The sequence below is a fragment of the Carassius auratus genome, unplaced genomic scaffold (assembly GCF_003368295.1).
Source record: "Carassius auratus strain Wakin unplaced genomic scaffold, ASM336829v1 scaf_tig00016894, whole genome shotgun sequence".
Taxonomy (NCBI): Eukaryota; Metazoa; Chordata; class Actinopteri; order Cypriniformes; family Cyprinidae; genus Carassius; species Carassius auratus.
The window spans coordinates 30,445-50,140 of NW_020524719.1; the positions used below are offsets into that span (position 1 = coordinate 30,445).

At 36.8% G+C, this 19,696-nt stretch overlaps 1 protein-coding gene across 1 annotated transcript in view; it reads left to right on the plus strand.

The window, feature by feature from the left end:
- LOC113075357 (netrin receptor UNC5C-like) overlaps positions 1–19,696 on the plus strand; it is a 48,048-nt gene that overhangs the window by 17,735 nt on the left and 10,617 nt on the right. Inside the window, exons 5-10 of the mRNA XM_026248059.1 lie at positions 906–962; positions 12,813–13,004; positions 15,577–15,933; positions 16,713–16,800; positions 17,754–17,922; positions 19,441–19,674. Of these exons, the coding sequence (XP_026103844.1) occupies positions 906–962; positions 12,813–13,004; positions 15,577–15,933; positions 16,713–16,800; positions 17,754–17,922; positions 19,441–19,674 (1,097 nt within the window). The remainder of the gene's footprint in view (positions 1–905; positions 963–12,812; positions 13,005–15,576; positions 15,934–16,712; positions 16,801–17,753; positions 17,923–19,440; positions 19,675–19,696) is intronic.

A 19,696-nucleotide genomic window follows, 5' to 3' on the forward strand; every position in this document is an offset into this window, starting at 1 on the left:
ATAGATCTTTTTTTCAGGATCTTTTGATTAAAAGAATGTTGAAAAGAACAACATTTATTTGAAATAGAAACATTTTGCAACGTCACTTTTGATAAATTTATTACATTCTTACTGGAATAAAGTATTCATTCCTTTAAAAAAATAATAATAATCTTAATGATCCCAAAGTTTTGTATACTAGTGTATATAAGTGACCCTGGACCACAAAACCAGTCATAAGGGTCCATTTTTCGAATTGTACACCTGAAAGCTGAATTAATATAATATATAATATTAAAAACAACTATTTGAAAATCTGGAATATGAGGGTGCAAACAAATCAAAATATTGAGAAAATGTCCTTTAAAATTGTCCAAATGAATTCTTAGCAATCCATATTACTAATCAAAAATTAAGTTTTTATATATTTACAGTAGGAAATTTACAAAATATCTTCATGGAACATTATCTTAATGATTTTTAGCATTAAAAAAAAAATTATAATTTTGACCCATACATTGTTTTTTGACTATTGCTACAAATATACCCCAGTGACTTAATGTTTTGTGGTCCAGGGACACATATAACTGTATATGGTAAACAAATAAAAATAATTATATAAGCATAATATACCATAAAAAACTTATCATTAATAATTTGACTGTACTTTAAAAATTAGAAGCTTGTAGCTTATAGCTACAGTTTCAAACTAAAACTAAATAAATGTCACAATGTGGTAACTAAATATTTACCTGATTACCATCTCACCTGAGGAGCCCATTTGTTAGATGCTATGTTGAATTACATTCTGCACGTCCAGTTTCTCCTGCTATCTCAGTCTCAGTCTCACATCACCAAATCACATCTCACTCTTTTTGTTTTACATTCACATTATTTTGCCTAATACCCCCTTCCTCTCTCTGAAGGTTCAGTATATCAGCTATCCGTTCAGCCTAAAGGAACGGGAGAGAAGGGGTTTACATGTGAGTGTCTATTTTGTCTTTCGTTTTCTTGCTTTGGTTTTTCGGCTCCGTATCTGTTGTCTCGCAGTATCTTGGGGTTTATTTTCTTCTGCTTGCTCCCTGTTCCTCAGCGTCTGCGGGAGTGAAAGCATGCTCTCTGTTTGTCAGAGTCCTTTGATTTGCTGTTTTGCTTTGTGTTTTGCTGCACTTTATGTTCTGTGTGTTATTTTTTTACTCACTTCCACACATACACATATGCTTTTGTCCCATTCTCTCACTCTTTTCCACACATTCACACACAGAGCTGAATGGAAACCTGAACGTCTCTGGAGTAAAGTCAGGCTCGGCTGAAATCTGCATGCTGTTTGAAACAAGAGAACTCTCTTTGGTCTCGCATTATGACCTGTAGCAACTCGGTAATTCTCTTTAAAGACAACGTGAAATGAAAATCTTTAGAATTTTCAGGGCCTTTTTTTTCACAGCAGTGCAGGCTGTGTAAAAGAAAGATAATCCAGATGATATTTGAACACCAATGTTAACAGAATTTACAATTGTATATAAAATATATGTTTGTGTGTGTGTGTGTGTGTGTGTGTGTGTGTGTGTGTGTGTGTGTGTGTGTGTGTGTGTGTGCGTGTTGCGTGTGTGCGTATGTATGTATTTATGTGTGTATATATATATATATATATATATATATATATATATATATATATAAAATGTATGAATAATATATACAATATAATGAAATACATTAACTGAAATGCATACATATTATACAAGTAAAATGTTTGTATTGTAAGTTATTTTATAAATATAAATATAAATTTTATATATTTATGATTTTTATTGACTATTTTTTTAAATCACAAAAATATATCATATTACTGAGTATATATATATAATTTTTCACCGTATCAGTGAAACTGTTAATAACATTTTATATATTAAATATATTAAATTAAAAACATAAAATCCAAATTCACTCTGATACAACGTTTCTTTTTGGTCCTTGAATGTGATTGGCTGAGAGCCTTTTCCAGGGACCCGCTGATGTCCCTATTGTGTACTCTGACCACTTTGAAGAAGGCTGAGTGGTTCAGTACGCTGGACCTAGCAAGTGGGTATTGGCAGGTGGGTGTAGACCCAGAAGATCGTGCCGACTACGCCACCTAGAGTCGAAACTGAGACACCAGGAACCTTTAAAGCACAAGATAACTGGTCTCATTAGTCTCATTAGATAATTTGTCGCATTAAGCTGTTATTTGTTCCAAAGCAAAAAAAAAAAAGTAATCTACTATTTTAGTTTATTAATTTTCTGATTTATTAGATGGCGACAAGAGTTGGCAGTAAAGATTTTTATTGTAAACAATGAAGTTGTTCATTGAAATGAATGAACTTTTACTTTTAACAACAGCTCGTAAGACGCAGTTAACAAATGCAGTGACCAGTGCTGTCATTGTAAATGAAAGGATAATACGACACAGATATGTCTCTCCTCAGTGCACATTTAGACCAATGTTTTATCTATGAGGTGGAGCTGAAGAATGAATGCTGTATCAGATGCAGGTAATCACACTCACTCAGTCCATCTCTCTCTCATAATACCCGACTCCACATAATACAGTGAGCTTTAATACAATAAGCTTTTAATGAAGCAACTCAATGTTCCTTCGTTAGTTCTAAAGGGACGTTACTGAATTAGTTACGAAGGCTTGAGCTCAGCTGCTAAACTGTTAAACTGAGATTTGAATCTGTGGCAAAAAAGGAGGGTTTTTAAAGACACTCAGTTGTGGTTTTCTTAGCTATAAGTCAAACTGTTGTATGAACACAATATCAAACTCATAGCCGTGAGAGATGGCTATATATCGGCACGCTGTGATTACCTCGTGTTTTCTGGTGTTATATTGCAAGGTTCTTTAATGTACCTAGTCCGCTTTAAACATCTGTTTTGCAGATAATACGCTGGTGAAAACTGTGATGGTGTCTTCCTCACAGCGTTTGCCGTTTTTGACTTCAGCTTTGAGCTTTGGTTTGTTCTAGAGATCCTTCAAACTGGATTCTAAGCGAAATGTTTGTTATGAATATGAAACCCTGAGAAATGAACCGAGGCGAATATCAAACAACATGATTCAGGCTTTCATTACGGGCCACCACAGCGCTCGGTTCTTCATGAAAACAACTCATCAGTCATAACATCAGTCAGCCTGCTTCTTGTCTGTGATTTTACTACATTTTACCATCCTTTTATCAGCTTTGTTTTTATGTTGTCTTTCTGCTCTTTATGATGTGCTTGCTTTTGAGAATATGAAAGGTACTTTCAGCTCCAGGTTTGAAGATAAACAGTTGGCCCAGTGGTTAATAACCTGGCTGCTATCATGACGGTTGCAGGTTCATTTATAAACCAGAGAGTAAAGGTTATGACAGTAACCCATCAGCAGGTGTACAGGTAGTCTGTGCAGTCAGGGGTGAGAGCAAATAAAGGCCAAGGCACAATCATTTGGTAAATATAGGAAAAATCTAAGCAATTTATTTTTATTATTATTATTATTTGCAAAAAGCAATCACAGCTATTCAGTCATGTATTGCATCATGTTTCTGTTTCAAAAATATTTTATTATTATTATTATTATTATTATTATTATTACTTTAAAAAACAGTTATGTTGATAATTAGAGAAATTAAATGGTCCGTTTACAAAAATAGTATGATTTTTTTCTGAGTTTTATGTATAAATATTATTTCAATTTATAAAGTTATTTAATATATATATTTTTTATTTCATTTCAATTTATTTCATTTTAAAGCCAAGTTAACTACAAGAAATAACTTGAATGCCCTCACTCTTGAACGCTGAGAAATTTGACAGAATATAAAAAAAATTAAAAATCTGTTAATTTCGGCTGTTTGCTTCAATGAACCAGTTGAAAAAACTCATTAACTGTTCAATTTGAGTAAATTCTCAATATTGTTTCCAGAAGTCCTTGCAGTGCACTTTAAAAAACGTCTCAGGTTATGAATGTAACTACAGTTCCCTGAGAGGGAACGAGACACTGCGTCCTCTGAAATGACACTATTGGGAACACCTCATCGTGACCCATGTCTGAAGCATACTTTGAAAAACGCCAACGTGTACCGGCGTGACTATAAATACGTGCCCGTAGGACCCGTCACTTATCTTCTTCATGAAGCTTGCATCCGAAGCATGGCAGGGAGCTAGAGGACGCAGTGTCTCGTTCCCTCTCATGGAACCATGGTTACATGCGTAACCTGAGACGTTCCCTGACAAGGGAACTTCGAACTGCATCCTCTGAAGGGACACTATGGGGAACAGTATACCCACGCCGCCATGCTGAGGGGAGTGCAGGCCAGAATCATGGCAAACACTAAGTACCAACTCTACCATTTCACCAGGAGTCGCCCCTGGGATGGTTTGACGGCTGTCCATGACATTATCCCTTATAGCCAAAGGCCTAAGCTACATACCCAACTTACCTGAAGGGCCTCGGCCCGGGGTAGAACTGAAGGCTTGGAATCACGAAAGATTCCTTTAAAGGAATACGGCTAAGAACCTAGCACTGTTTATTACCAAGTCTTGCCTGTCACAAAGGAGGGGTTCTCGTGGCACTCTGATAGAGCAGTTCGTAGAATGGCCCGGGAGCAGAGCAATTGGAGGACGGAGCGTACAGATGAAGCCTCGGCCACGCCTGTACCATGGCGTCCAGCCCCAATGGAGCTGGATGAGTCAGAGGAAGCCAGAGGGGATAGTGGGACGGTCTCTTGCGCCGCAAAACCGATCCACCCAGGTCTGGCCAACCTCTCTAACTCTGCTTCAACACCTTGGTGCGAAGGCGCCATTCCCCGAGCCTCAGCCCCTGCCTCAGCAGGATGTCTGCTCTCACAGTGCGTCTCAAAACAGTATGTAGTACTGGAGCGCTCTGATGAAAAAACCGAGAATTCAGTCTCCCATGAGAGGAGGACTCCGAGCAGCATGCTCATAGGCGACCCTTTTTGAAAAGGGGAGCGCTGCTAAACTACCGTGAGAATTGCCCATACAGCCCCCCATGTTGAGAGGTGGTGCTTGAGGTGTATAACAAATATGCACTGGTTGGATGAAGCCCAAGGAACCCCGGGGCTAATCATCTTAAGAAAGGGAACGAAGCGCAGCGCGTAACCCTTACCGTACAGGATTCCAGAAAGTGCGCACAGCCTTGCATGCACACTTACCACTTATGTGGATTTCAGACAGTGCGCAAAGCGTTAATGTGCACACTGACCACCATGTGGTTTTGAGAAAGTACACAGGCTTAGCGTGTGTACTGAAAAGTTACATGACAACCACTGTATGTGGGAGCTCACCTTCAGAGAGACCTGTGAAGCCTACTATCTGATAACTACAATATGTGGGAGTTCACCTACAGAGAGGCCTAGAGAGGCCTACTACCTGTTACCAGATAACCACCTCAGTGGAAGGTAATATGGAACTTGACTCCAGGGAGGCCTGGTGAGGCCTACTACCTGACAACCACAAACCGTGGGAGCTCGTTTTTTTTTTTTTCAGTGGAAGCGCACAGTATGTGGGCACTAAATCTCCAGGGAGGCCTGGTGAGGCCTACTACCTGACAACCACAGTATGTGGGAGGTCGCTTTCAGAGAGACCAGGTGAAGCCTACTATCTGATAACCAAAATATGTGGGAGTCCACACAGCCCCTCATGTTGAGGGAAGCGATGCTTGGGGTGTATAACAAATACACACTGGTTGAATGAAGCCCATGGACCCCATCTTCAGAAAGGGAACGAAGCAGCGCGCATAACCCCTATCGTACAGGATTTTAGAAAGTGCGCAGAGCCTTGCGTGCACACTTACCACTTACGTGGATTTGAGACAGTGAGCAAAGTGTTCACGTGCACACTGACCACCATGTGGTTTTGAGAAAGTACACAGGCTTAGCGTGTGTACAGAAAGGTTCCTAAGCATTGCAGAGGCGCTGGATCGCACGGGAGAGGCGAGCTCCAACCCTCAAGCAAGGGGAGCATCACCTGAGAGAGTACATACAGAAGGACTCTGTAACTACCACCTCCCCGGATGCGCCAAGCGGCCAGGCGGCCCCTCAGGGTGACCTGGCCAGACATCCATGAAATTCCCTGCAGTGCTGTGCCAGTTCTGATGATCAGTCAGGCTCCTCGGGAGGGGGTGTGGGATGAGCAACCGCAGAGCGCTTGCTTTCCGCATGCCGGACTTGCTCCGTGGTGGGTGTCGCGCCCGAGGGGAGAAATAAAACAGAAGTTAAAAACATCCAAAAGGAAGTGACTAACTCCTAGGTATCGCTCCGATCCGCTGCCTCGTCTGAAACCCTCAGACCCTGCTTACCTGCTTACGAAGTTCGCTCTCGTTTGCCGCCGGAGAGTGTGAGAGGAAAAGTCCCTCTCAACAACACTCCTCAGCGAGATACACCTGTGATCCCCACAAGCTCATTCTCCTCCGTGCCTCGGCAAAGGCGGGTCCTGAGCCGCGAGATCCAGATGACAAACGAGAGCGGAGCTTTTTCACAGAAAAACGCTCGCAGTGCGCGCAGATTGCCCCCTCAAGGACATTGCGCGTGTGCTCTTCACCCAAACAAGAGACGCAAAGACTGTGTGTGTCATCAGGTGTCAAATAACGCTGACACACTGTTTAAACGCCTTGCTAGTGGATGCCATGATAACAATAATAGATCGCTCTTACCGTTCTGGTCGTTTCTCAGATGCACGCTTCAAACAAAACAGTCAATGAAGACGAAGAAGATAAGTGACGGGTCCTACGGGCGCATATTTATAGTCGCGCCGGTAGCAACGTCAGAGGCTGTCGCCGGCCAACACGTTGGCGTTTTTTCAAAGTATGCTTCAGACACGGGTCACGACGAGGTAGTGTCCATTCAGAGGACGCAGTTCGAAGTTCCCTTTACAGGGAAATATAATTTCTTGATTTTGAATAGCTTTTATAGCTATACTAAATCATAGTTTTTTGTATTTACTTGAATATTTATATAACAGAATTTTTTTTTTTTTATTTAGTACTAATGTAAATTGTCAGTACGTGTTTCAATTTAGTTATGTAAATTATTAATTTGCTGTAATTTAGTACAAATTATGTATTTTTATTTTTAATTTTTAAATTTTTTTGTCTATTAGGGGTGTAACGGTACGTGTATTCGTTTTGGACCGTTTCAGTAGAGGGCTTTCGGTACGGTTCACGTGTGTACCGAATGACCAAATGCAATATTTTGTGCGCGGAACATAAGTACATTTTCGTGTCTACACACGAACATATTAAGTGGCGGAAGTCTCCACGTTCAGCGCAAATCCCGCCCTGCAGCTGATTCTAAGGTTTTCAAAAGGCATCACTCGAGTGTGAACATCACTACAACTAGGAAAAAAAATATTGTAATTCAAACCCAGCTCCCGTCAGCATTTAAACAGACCTTTGCTCTTAATTCCGATCGGTCCAACGCAATAACGAAATCTGAGCAGGTTTAAAAACTGAAACTGTTGAGAACTTTGCAGCAGTATTTTATTTCCTATTCTTTTATTTCCTATTAAAAAAATAAAAAAACACGTTAAATATGTACACAGTGCACACAATGCATTGGCTAAGCTCTGGTGTTTGCATATTTGTGAGTATGTTTCAGGCTTAGCACTTTATTTTAGGCTTGTACTTCTGTTGAACAATCAGTGATACTTCAGTGCTGTTAACTCTCTCTCTCTCTCTCTCTCTCTCTCTCTCTCTCTCTCTCTCTCTCTCTCTCTCTCTCTCTCTCTCTCTCTGTGTGTGTGTGTGTTTGAGGGGACAATGTTATCTCTTTTCTCCTGAAGCTGTATTATTTATTAAACATTTTCTGCAGTTGGCAGCCGTGATCTTGCTCTCCCTCCCTCTTTCACTCGCACTCATGTTCAAAGAAAACGTTTAATCTTCAAGATACATTTTAATGGCTGCGTTTAGTAGCTTGCCACTTTTATCATCAAAGCTCGTGTTTGAGCTTGTATGAGTGTTTCTCGGATGAAATGAGTTAAATGACTCGAGGCATACGATGGCGAGAGTTAAAGAGAGGAGGAACGCAGAGGAGATCGCTCCGATAAAACACGGACGTGCTTCACATCGGAGCCAACAGGAAATGTTGTGCTACAAGCACACTGATTTAAAAATGAGCCTTTTTACGAGTCATCCGAACATATTGCTCATAAAGTCTTGGAGATGCTAACAATATTATTTTTACTCTTGCGAAATTATGGTTTTGTTCCAAAACCTGCCGAGATGCCTACATAGACAGCAGTTTCAGGCATCATAGTTATACTTCTGACACAAAAGCTGATCCTAAAAACTTTTTTGGCCAAACTGTACGTTGGTGTTTCATGTATCTTTCATGGAGCAAGCATGACTCAATAAAATAATTTATTAAAAAAATTTCTTGTTAAAAATGTTGGTTAGAACTGGACTATCTATCGAGCTACTAATTAGTTTACATAACTTACTGAAAGTTTAAAAAATTTTGTTTTTTTCTATTTAGATTTTGCTTTTGTAAAATATTTAGTACTTCCAGTTTATTTAGTTGAACTAAAATATATTTTCATATGTTTGTATAATTTTTTTCATTTAATGATTATTTAAAAAAATGTCTTGTGATTTAAGTTTTTAGCGAAATCTAATAATTTAGTTGTTTTACTTTAGTTGTTTAAAATGCGGTAGTGTAGTATTTTTCCCCCTTGAATTAGTTGCTTATGTAACACTCATTTGTAAGTCTTTTTGAATAAATGCGTCTAAGTGAAAACATGTAAATGTAAATAATTAATATAATGATGTTAACCCAGTTCATAAAAATAAAATCAAAGGAATAGCATCATTAATTTAATATGCTTTAATATTACTTAAATAGCTTTTGCATTTATATCCATCACTGATTATTTTTTAAAACATTAATAAATAATTTATTGCATTCAGTCCTTTTGAAACTTAAAAAAATAAGCAGTAAGTTTTTATATATATATATATATATATATATATATATATATATATATATATATATATCAAAAGTATGGGGTCTCTAAGAATATTTATTATCTCTCTTCTATTCATCAAGGCCACATTTATTTGATCAAAAATGCAGTAAAATTTTTTTTTTGAAATGTTACAATTTAAATAATTGTTTTAACATTTGAATATATATATCAAAATATGATCGATTGCTGTGATCAAAGCTGAATTTTGAGAGCTTCACATTATTCCAGTCTTCAGTGTCACATGATCTTCAGAAATAATATGCTAATGTTCTGCTGATGTGCTGCTTTTCACCAAAATAAATGCATATATAATATTTTCTGGGGTAGTAATGTTTTATTTTATAATAATAAAGTTTCTTTATTTATAAGGTTGAAAATGAGAGATACTGCACTTTACTAAGAAGATGAGACTTTCTGTGTGCGTGCGTGTGTGTGTGTGTGTGTGTGTGTGTGTGTGTGTGTTATCAGCCTGAGTGTGTGCACTCAGTAAAACCCCTGCGGACTGATGCAGAGGGAATCTGATCAGCAGAAGGCTCTTCCGCTCACAGACTCATGGATCGGACAGGTTGCCAGGCGATCAACCTTCCTTTCCTTCATTAACCCCCCTCCACATCTGCACACTGTCCTCCCACTTTAATCACTTCATTCATACAATCAATATGTTTAATAAATGCTTTAAAAGTTTTTTTTTTTTTTATCATTAGTCCATGGTAACTAATGTAATTAACTAATCTTAACAAGTGGAACTATTTTAAACTTCAGTTTTTGTTTTTAAAAATCTTTTGTTAAGTTATTTGGGTGGCAATTTAGAAATTACATTAATAATTATGTTGTAGAAATTCCTTTAACAAAGTCGACTGCGTGAAAGTCACTGTATTATTTGTCTGCACATCAGTATTACACACACACACACTCGCACAGATCAGCGTTTAATAGTTAATGAGAGAAATAACTAATGACAATAATGTTTGGTCACAGTCAGTAATCGAATAATATCAGTCATTAGGACACAGCTGTAATCAATTTTTAACACTAATTGTAAATTAATTATAGGTGTAAGCAAATCAATACTGCAGAGGAGAGATGATAGTGAGGTCACTGAGGAAAAACAAGGAAGCGACATGAGAGATGATGAGAGTGTGTGTGCAGTCTGTGTTTAGTGCGACCGCCCGCTGTCACACAGACTCCAGCCGCTGCTTTGAGTTTCATACTGAAAACACACACACACACAGAAAATACATTTTGATTCACTTACAAAATTTGTGGGATTTACTGGATAGACTAGTTATTTTCAATTTAAGTTGCACATACATTATAATATAACACAACCTAGACATTTTGCACAGCCAATTTCTTTAAAAAAAAATATTCTGTATTATAAATGATCTATATTTTAATTAATTTATATATTCAGTGTCAGCAAACAAATATTACATGCATATATATTATTTTAAAAGTCTATATAGTACCTATATTATTATACGTTACCTATGCTTGTTTATATTTCATATATTCCTACATTATTATCAATATTATATAATTATGTTATATATTTAGTTAGCAACAAATACTAAATGCATATATACTAACTTTATATTTGGTAAAAAATATATATATATAAATAAATATATATATATATATATATATATATATATACCCACAATTCAATTATAAATTAATATATTTTGGTTGCATGATATTATTACAAAAATGTAAACTGTGTGTGTTTATATATTTATATAGTCATAATATATATATATATATATATATATATATATATATATATATATATATATATATATATATATATATATATAATACAGCAAATCTATTTTTGTTGCAAAATGTCATATATATTGTTAATATAATAATATCACTTAGCTCTTTATATTAAGTTAAATAACTTTGTTCAACTTTTTCGCATTCAAGCAATATAATCTTCATAAAATGTAACTATATTATCGCCCAGCTCTAATCTTCTAAATACAACTACAAGACATCAATATATTGAAATATTATAAACATTAATATCCTTCTTTCTTATAACACTGCTTTGAAACAATGTGAAAGAGCGCTATACAAATAAATTTCACTCAAGTATTTTCCATCATTTTAGAGCCCTCTGCTGGTCAGGTGGATTAGGTTTAAGTGTGTGAAGGATCCTAATGAATATTTATAAGCCTGCGTCTAGTCTGTCTTTAAAACATGTTGCTGTGAATGTCATCCTGATGATAAGTCAGATGTGTGAAGCATGAGTGGAGTTTTAATCTGTGTACCTTTGTTGCAGTCTCGCTGCGACTAATGAGTGCTTTACACAGACAATAGATATGGAAGAGGGGATTTAAGCACACACTCACACTCACACACACACACACTTTAAATATCAGAGACTGTGACGATTTTGGCTGCTTCTCGCTTTGATGTTTCAGAGCCGCGGTTTCATTTCGGCCCTGATCCCCTTTTAATCTCCACATACATACACAAATTCAGAAACACACACACACACACGTATAGAGAAAGAGAGAATCCACAGGAAAAGAGGTTGGATGGACATGTCACTATTATTCTCCTTCAGTCTGCTGAAGAATGAAGCTGATTTCCAGGAAGATGAGCAGTATGGCATGTAATAATTTATAGCCTCATTAAATTAAAGGACTGGATCTCTTCTCTCACGGAGACTGTCTATTTTCAGGCTGTTTTTTCATCTTCCTGCAGTTGGACGTCTAATTTTCTTTCACTTACTGTGAGAACTCCTTCTAATGATTGATGCAGGGGGGTTATACACTGATTAATGCTATTGTTTTAAATGCCAGTCTCAGACGTGACCTTTGACCTATATTGATAATGATTTGCAGTAGGCCTATATGCTGTGTTTAAAAATAGTTTCAAACAGTGTTATTTTAGTATCACTGATATATTATTATAATTTTTGATTATATTTTAAAATAGATTTTATGTATTTATTTATTTTCAGATTTTAGGGATTATTTTAAATATAAAAATTGTTTTAGTCATTTTCTTTTTGTCGTTTTTATAAAAAAAAAACAGCTAAACTAAATAAAAATGAGAAATGTCTTGGTAAATAAGTGCACTTTTATGACTGTTTGGTGTAGCATACTAACATTTAATATTTAGTATAATTTTCACTATGCAAGAAATCATAATTAATAAATTTTTATTATTTATATATTGTTGTAAATGTATATATTATTTAGATATTGTTTTAGAATTAACTTTTATAATTGAATAATCTTGGTATTCATTTTAACTTTTTGTTTATGTTGTAGTAATACTAGTAAGTATTTATATATGGGTTTATATATATAATGTATATTTTTAAAACATAATTTTCAGTACTCATGTAATTGTATTTATGTATGTATTTAGTTGTGGATTTATATATATATATATATATATATATATATATATATATATATATATATATATATAACCTTAAATTTTAGCTTATAAAAGCTATGATATAGCTTTATTGCTTATAGCAGTTTTGGGTTTAATAATTTTAGTACTCATTTAATTTTAGTTAATTGCTGAGGCAACATTTACAATTTTCTTGTTATTTTTATTTTAGTTTAAGTTAAGTTGAACTCCATGAAGATATGTTTAAAACACCAGTATGTTACATTACTGTCATCACACGTCACACTGGAAATGGAAGTTGAGCACATTGCATTATGGGATACTGTATTCTAAGCAGTGTGCTCTGTTCTATACTAAATGAAGATGGAAAAACCGACTGTTTCACTTATTTTTTTTTTTTTTTTTTAAGAATAGGAGCTAGTTTACAGTATATATCACATAGTCTTCCTTCTGTCGTGCAGCTGCGCCGGGTGGAGATGAGGTGGCGCTGTACGTGGGGATCGTCATGGCGGTGGTCCTGTGTCTGATCGTCTCTTCTGTCGTGGCACTGCTCGTGTACCGCAAAACTCATCGCCGCTTTCACTCTGACATCATCGACTCGTCTGTGCTGAACGGAGGATTCCAGCCTGTCAGCATCAAACAAGCACGCTCAGGTGAGACGCTCAACCTTCACTAGTGGAGCACTGCTCAGCTCTGATTGGTTAGCAATATAAAGTTTCAATTGTAAATAAAATTTCACAGTATTAACGTTTTTCCTGTATTTTTGTTCAAACAAATGTAGCCTTGGTGGTCAACATAGGAAATGTATGCGTGCACACATATATAAACCATACATGTTTATTATACAGAATGTGGAACTTCAATTTCTGAATTATTGACAGACTGACTTTCTTCTGCAAAATGCAGTATATTCAGATGAGTGTCGATGGAGTCAATTTGCATTCGGATCCCAACGTTATTAAAAAGATCTGTTTTTCTGCCGGAAAAGTAAGTCATACAAGTTTGGAATGACATGAAGGTGACCAAATTATGACAGAATATTCATTTCTGATGGAACTGTTCCTTTTGTAACCAATTGTGAACATCTGCGTCTTTTGTCATAGTGTTGTTTTTACCAGATTGTAAGGGATTTCATGCATTGTAATCATGCAAGTCACCATAACAAACATTATCGCTTTGGTAAAACATCCAAACGTGCTATTCACACACAATCACTCTTACTGCCTGTTTCAGAGAGGAGCTGTGGGTGTGTGTCTGTGTGTGTGTGTGTGTGTGTGTGTGTGTGCTCTTGTGACATATCAGGACACAACTCTGTATAATGACATGGGTATGACACAGGTATTACAAGGAGAGGGTGACTTATGAGGACATAACCCATGTCCCCATTTTTCAAAACCCTTATAAATCATACAGAATGAGTTTTTTTGAGAAAGTAAAAATGCACAAATTTTCCTGTGAGGGTTAGGGTTAGGTGTAGGGCCATAGAATATACAGTTTGTACAGTATAAAAACCATTACTCCTGTAAAAACCATGAACCCACTTTTCACAAAAACAAACGTGCATGTGTGTGTGTGTGTGTGTGTGTGTGTGTGTGTGTGTTTGTGTGTGTGTGTGTGTGTTCCACCGTAAGACACAGACATGATTAAAATTCCAATCAAGTGGTGAACGGAGTGGAAGGCAGTGTTCCGGTGTTAAATTGTGAGGTGTGTGTGTGTGTGAGAGAGAGAGACTCAGGTGACATTTCCTCTGAGGAACATTAGAATGCCTGTCACTCTCCCACCTGAACAGGTTATCATTAATGAAGAATCGTGGTTCTACCCGCTCTCGTATTGTCTCGCTCTTCCCCTCTTTCCCCCGCTCGTTTTCTCTTTAATTAAACATGAAGCGAGCTGTAGGTGTAAATGGCACCCTGTCAGGGTGAAAGCACCGTGTGGAGACGCTGGGGAGGACGTCGGTGAATGAGTTGATAAATACAGAGTTAGGGGATGTTTTGATGGTAAAGCGAGGCGTTCACATCCGTCAGTTTTTCTCTTGTGAAGATCTCTCCCGGGTTCGGATGCATTTACTTCGACAGGTGTGATGCAATGCAGTGCGCTTTACGCTTTCTCAACGATCGCTGCGTGATGAATGACTTAAACGTGTGTCAGGAGTGTGAACGGTGCTCATGGTGAGAAATGCTCACACCTGAATAACCGGAGAGAGAAAGAGCTGGTGTGCGAAGTGACAATCCTCTGTTTAGTCACTGTGGGAAGCTGAATGTTAATGAGCAATCAGTATGGAGATTACCAGCCGCTGGCTATAAGAGTCCTTCACACACACACACATACACACACAAACACGGTTATTTCATTTCAAAATTGCACACAACAGAAATACATACAAGGAATAGGTCAGCTAAAAACATCATTTACCCACCTTCATGCTGTTCCGGACCCCTATGACTTTCTAGAGATGTAAAAGATGTTTCGCAGAGTCTTCAAGCTGCTCTGTTACATGCAACAAATGTGTTTATTAGCTGTTTACCTTCAAATTAAGCCAAATTATGCATAATTGTCACTTATGGAAATTTGATGCAAACATTATTGTACACATTGTGGCTTTTCTTACATGATGTAATGAATTATATGTGGTTTAGAGTGAGCAGATGAAATGCTCCGGTGAAACTGGATATTTCATATGAATATTATGGAAGCTTGTTTCAACCATGGGATAAGAAATAAAAAAGGTAAAGAGTAGCACTTTAGATTAGAGATTAGATTTAGAGATTTTAAGATTTAGAGATTTCCCTTAATACCCTCCTAATTTGCAGCTTATTAATAGTTAGTGAGGAAGTATGAAGTTTGGGTATTAAGGGATCTAAAATATGGTCATGCAGAATAAGACATTATTATGTGCTTTAAACAGTAAGTACTAATAAACAGCCAAAATGCCAGTAACATGCATGCTAATAAGCAACTAGTTAATAACAAGAACTGGTCCTTAAAGACCAGGTCATATAATGCTTTTTTAAAGATCATTCTTTTGTGTATTTGGTGTAACAGAATATGTGGACATGCTTTGATGCTCAAAAACACATAATTTTTTGACCCCAAATTTTTAAACAGTAATGTTTTTAAAAAGCTGACAGATCTGTTTCCAAATATAATTAGTGATATGTAAAAGTAATTATCGTGTGTGTGTGTGTGTGTGTGTGTGTGTGTGTGTGTGTGTGTGTGTGTTTGCAGCGGATTTGCTGGCCGCAACCCCTGATCTGTCCACCGCGGCGGCGCTGTATCGCGGTCCAGTATATGCCCTTCACGACATCTCAGACAAAATCCCCATGACCAGCTCCCCTCTCCTGGAGCCGCTGCCGCTTCCCAACCTCAAGATCAAAGTCTATAACTCCTCTGGCACGGTGACCCCTCAGGAGGACATGACCTCTGACCTCTCCGCCACCCTGTCCCCCAAAGTCACACACTCTCTTCTGGACAGCGACACGATGTCCCTGCGCAATCAAACGCTGGCACGCACACGGGACCCCACGTGTACGGCGTTAGGGTCGTTTAATTCGCTGGGAGGTCACCTGATCATACCCAACTCAGGTAAGACACACACACACACACCTTATTTAAGTGTGATTTATGATGCACAATCACACTCTGGTCCTCGCTGAGTGTCCAACATATTTACGAATCGCCGTGTGATATAATTTATGATGATTAATTGATTGTGTTGATAGTCCTTCATTAGTCTAATTAAGGTGTATGGCTGTGACGGGTTCCAGTAAGATGCAATGGAAATGTCACATTCACAATCTCACATTCGTGTGATGAGAGGAACACGCTCAGTGACAATGATGAATGAATCCAGAGGATATCGTTCTATAGCTACAGTGGCATGCGAAAGTTTTGGGAAACCCTTATAGAATCTGTGAAAATGTGAATAATTTTAACAAAATTGCATGTTATTTTTTATATAGTGCTGTCCTGAGTAAGATATTGCACATAAAAGATGTTTGCATTTAGTCCACAAGACAAAAAAATAGCTGAAATTATTAAAATAACCCCATTCAAAAGTTTGTGAACCCTTGGTTCTTAGTACTGTGTTCTGTTACCTGATGATCCTCGACTGTCTTTCTGTTTTGTGATGGTGGTGCATGAGTCCCTTGTTTGTTCTGAACAGTTCTTCAGAAAAATCCTCAAGGTCCTGAAGATTCTTCAGTTTTCCAGCATCTTTGCATATTGAACCCTTTCCAGCAGTGACTGTATGATTTTGAGATACATCTTTGGACACTGAGGACAATTGAGGCAATCAAACACAACTATTAAAAAAGGAGGTGTGCGGTTTCTCTCTGAATCAGTCTCTCTGTAATGTGTTTCAGGTGTGAGTCTGTTGGTTCCAGCTGGTGCGATTCCTCAAGGTCGCGTCTATGAGATGTTTGTGACCATACAAAGGACAGAGAACATGAGGTAAAAAAAACACACATACAACACAGCCCAAACATAAGCAAGTCATTTTGTAGGTAAATTCTAAAACACATATGAAACACACACATAAAAGTTAAAAGTAATGAATATGATACATAATACATAATATATAATATCCAGCTTTGCATAAACAATATGCATGAATAAATATGTCAATAAATCAATAAAAATGTCTATAGAAATAATTTACATTCTGCTGGAGCAGCATAGAAAAGCAATTGTTTTTACCAATGTAAATTTAGGCACCATGTACTTTTAAACTACTAATATGTACCATTTAGTTACTAATACAGTATGTACTTTTAAAGTACTAATGGGTATGTCTAAGGTACTATTATGTACTTTAGGGGTAAGTAAGATTCAAAGATGTACTTAGCTTTTGTACTTGAAAGTACTTCCCCAGCGACAGCACATTTTGTGCCTTTTTCTGAGAGTGCTGAAATGTAGAGCGCAGGATGTTTGTTCTTCATAAATATGTAAATGTTTTATTGTTCAACTTTATTCAAAATTTGTTCAAATTTATTATTAACTTGAAAATCTCAAACAGTTCTGGTTCAGTGTGTGTGTGTGTTACTGTAGCATCTGATTTCAGAGAGAACGGAAGCTGAAAACGGGAAAAGTAGGCAAAAGTCTTAAAGGGATAGTTCACCCCAGAATTCACTTTTTGGCATCTTTTATCATTTGCCCTCAAGTTGTTCCAAACTTTCTTTCTTGTGTGGAACACAAAAGATGATATTTTGAGTAACCACAAAAAAATACAGTGGAAGTCAATGGCTGCCGTCAACTGTTTCGTTACCAACATTCCTCAAAATATCTTCTTTTGTGTTCCACACAAGAAAGAAACTCATACAAGTTTGAAAACTTGAGGGTGAGTTAAATGACAGAATTTTAATTGTTGAGTGAACTGCCCCTTTAAATGTGTCTGTGTCTCTCAGGCCAGCGGTCAGTGACGGGGAGGCCGTGCTCAGCACTGTGGTCAGCTGTGGACCTGTGGGTGCCCTGTTGACCCGTCCCGTCATCCTCACTCTCCACCACTGCGCACACGCCCACTCTGACGACTGGCAAATCATCCTCAAGAGCCACACGCAGCAGGACCAATGGGAGGTGAGGAATCTGAATACGGCCGATCAGGACAGCCAGTGGCTGAATGAAAGTGTGGCAGTGAGAGTAATCAGGTCAGGGAAACTCTGGAGATGAGCCGCTCCATTTCAATAAACTACTTGTCCTGCAGAGAGAGGGAAACATGACTGGAAAATAAATGTAACTATCAGAGAAGGCAGGCAGGGTAAATTGGCCTTCTGTGCATGGCAGGGTTCTACAAATAGACAACACAGAATTCAATTATTGCAAGAGTGGAGCGGAACAAAGGATGAGGCATATTTATCAGGACGAATCTGCTTCCTTTATCAGGGCCAGGATTCCCTTAGACACACACTCGCATTGTGTGTGTGTGTGTGTGTGTGTGTGTGTGTGTGTGTGTGTGCAGGAGAGACCAATTGTCCCGGAGAACCTGCATGTGGGGATATATATCTCATAAAGCCTGTCAAAACCAATCCCGGGTCATATTTCAGTCCAAAATCACAAGAAGAAATAAGAAATTACTTTTTTCAAAAAAATGAAAACTAATTTTAGGACTTTTAAAAGTGTTTGCATTTTGATGTTATTTTTTATGACAATTAAGCACAACCCTCAACCAAAACAATTACTGTAACCAAAATAATTCATTATATACTATTTGTATAATCTGATCAGTATATTTTACATTCAATATCAGTCACAATTAAATTTTTTTACAATTGCATCATTGCAATATTGGATTTAGATTAAAATAAATGGTACTAAAAGGATTTTTACAGTATTTTTTTTTTTATTTTTTTATAATTGATTAATTATTAAGAATAATGGGAATGGGAATGTTTTGTTTAAAAAAAAATGTCATTAATGCAATAATTGGTTAATATATAATAACCCTGAAATAAAATGTTAATATATAACCCTGCAGTAACATGTGTGTGTATATATATATATATATATATATATATATATATATATATATATATATATATATATATATATATATATATATATATATATATATATATATATATATATATATATATATACACACACAAAAACAATTAATGAATAAATATATAAAATAGATTATATTTAAATTGCATATATATATATATATATATATATATATATATATATATATATATATATATATATATATATATATATATATATATATATATATATATATATATACAATATAGATTTGTTTATTTATAAATGGTTTCATGTATCATTTAACAAAATTATGTGATTTTAATCAAATGAATTATTAGAATGTTTTTGTATTATTTGATTTAATTATTATTTGTTTGTCTTATTCCTTGCATTTGTTACCTATATGTATATCACTGCAGTTTTAAAATCCTACAAACATTTTCTTGGAAAAGTACAAAGTAAAGTTTAACTTAAAAATAATAAGTCCCACAAGATTATACATATATATTCAGGTTAGTGTGTGTACTGCATGTGTGACAGCTCACACTGTAACCCTGCACCCGTCGTGATGAGATGCTCATGTGAATAATGTGTGTGTTCTGTGTGCAGGACGTGGTCGTGGTTGGAGAGGAGAACTTCACTACTTCCTGTTACGTGCAGCTGGGGGAGGAGGCGTGTCACATCCTGACCGAGACTCTAGGATCCTACTGTCTGATTGGCCAGAGTGTCTGTCCGTCAGCAGCTAAACGAATCAAACTGGCTGTGTTTGGTCCGGTAGTCACAGCAGGTCTAGACTATCACATCAGAGTGTACTGCCTCGACGACACGCAGGACACGCTCAAAGTGTGTATAAAACTAACCACTG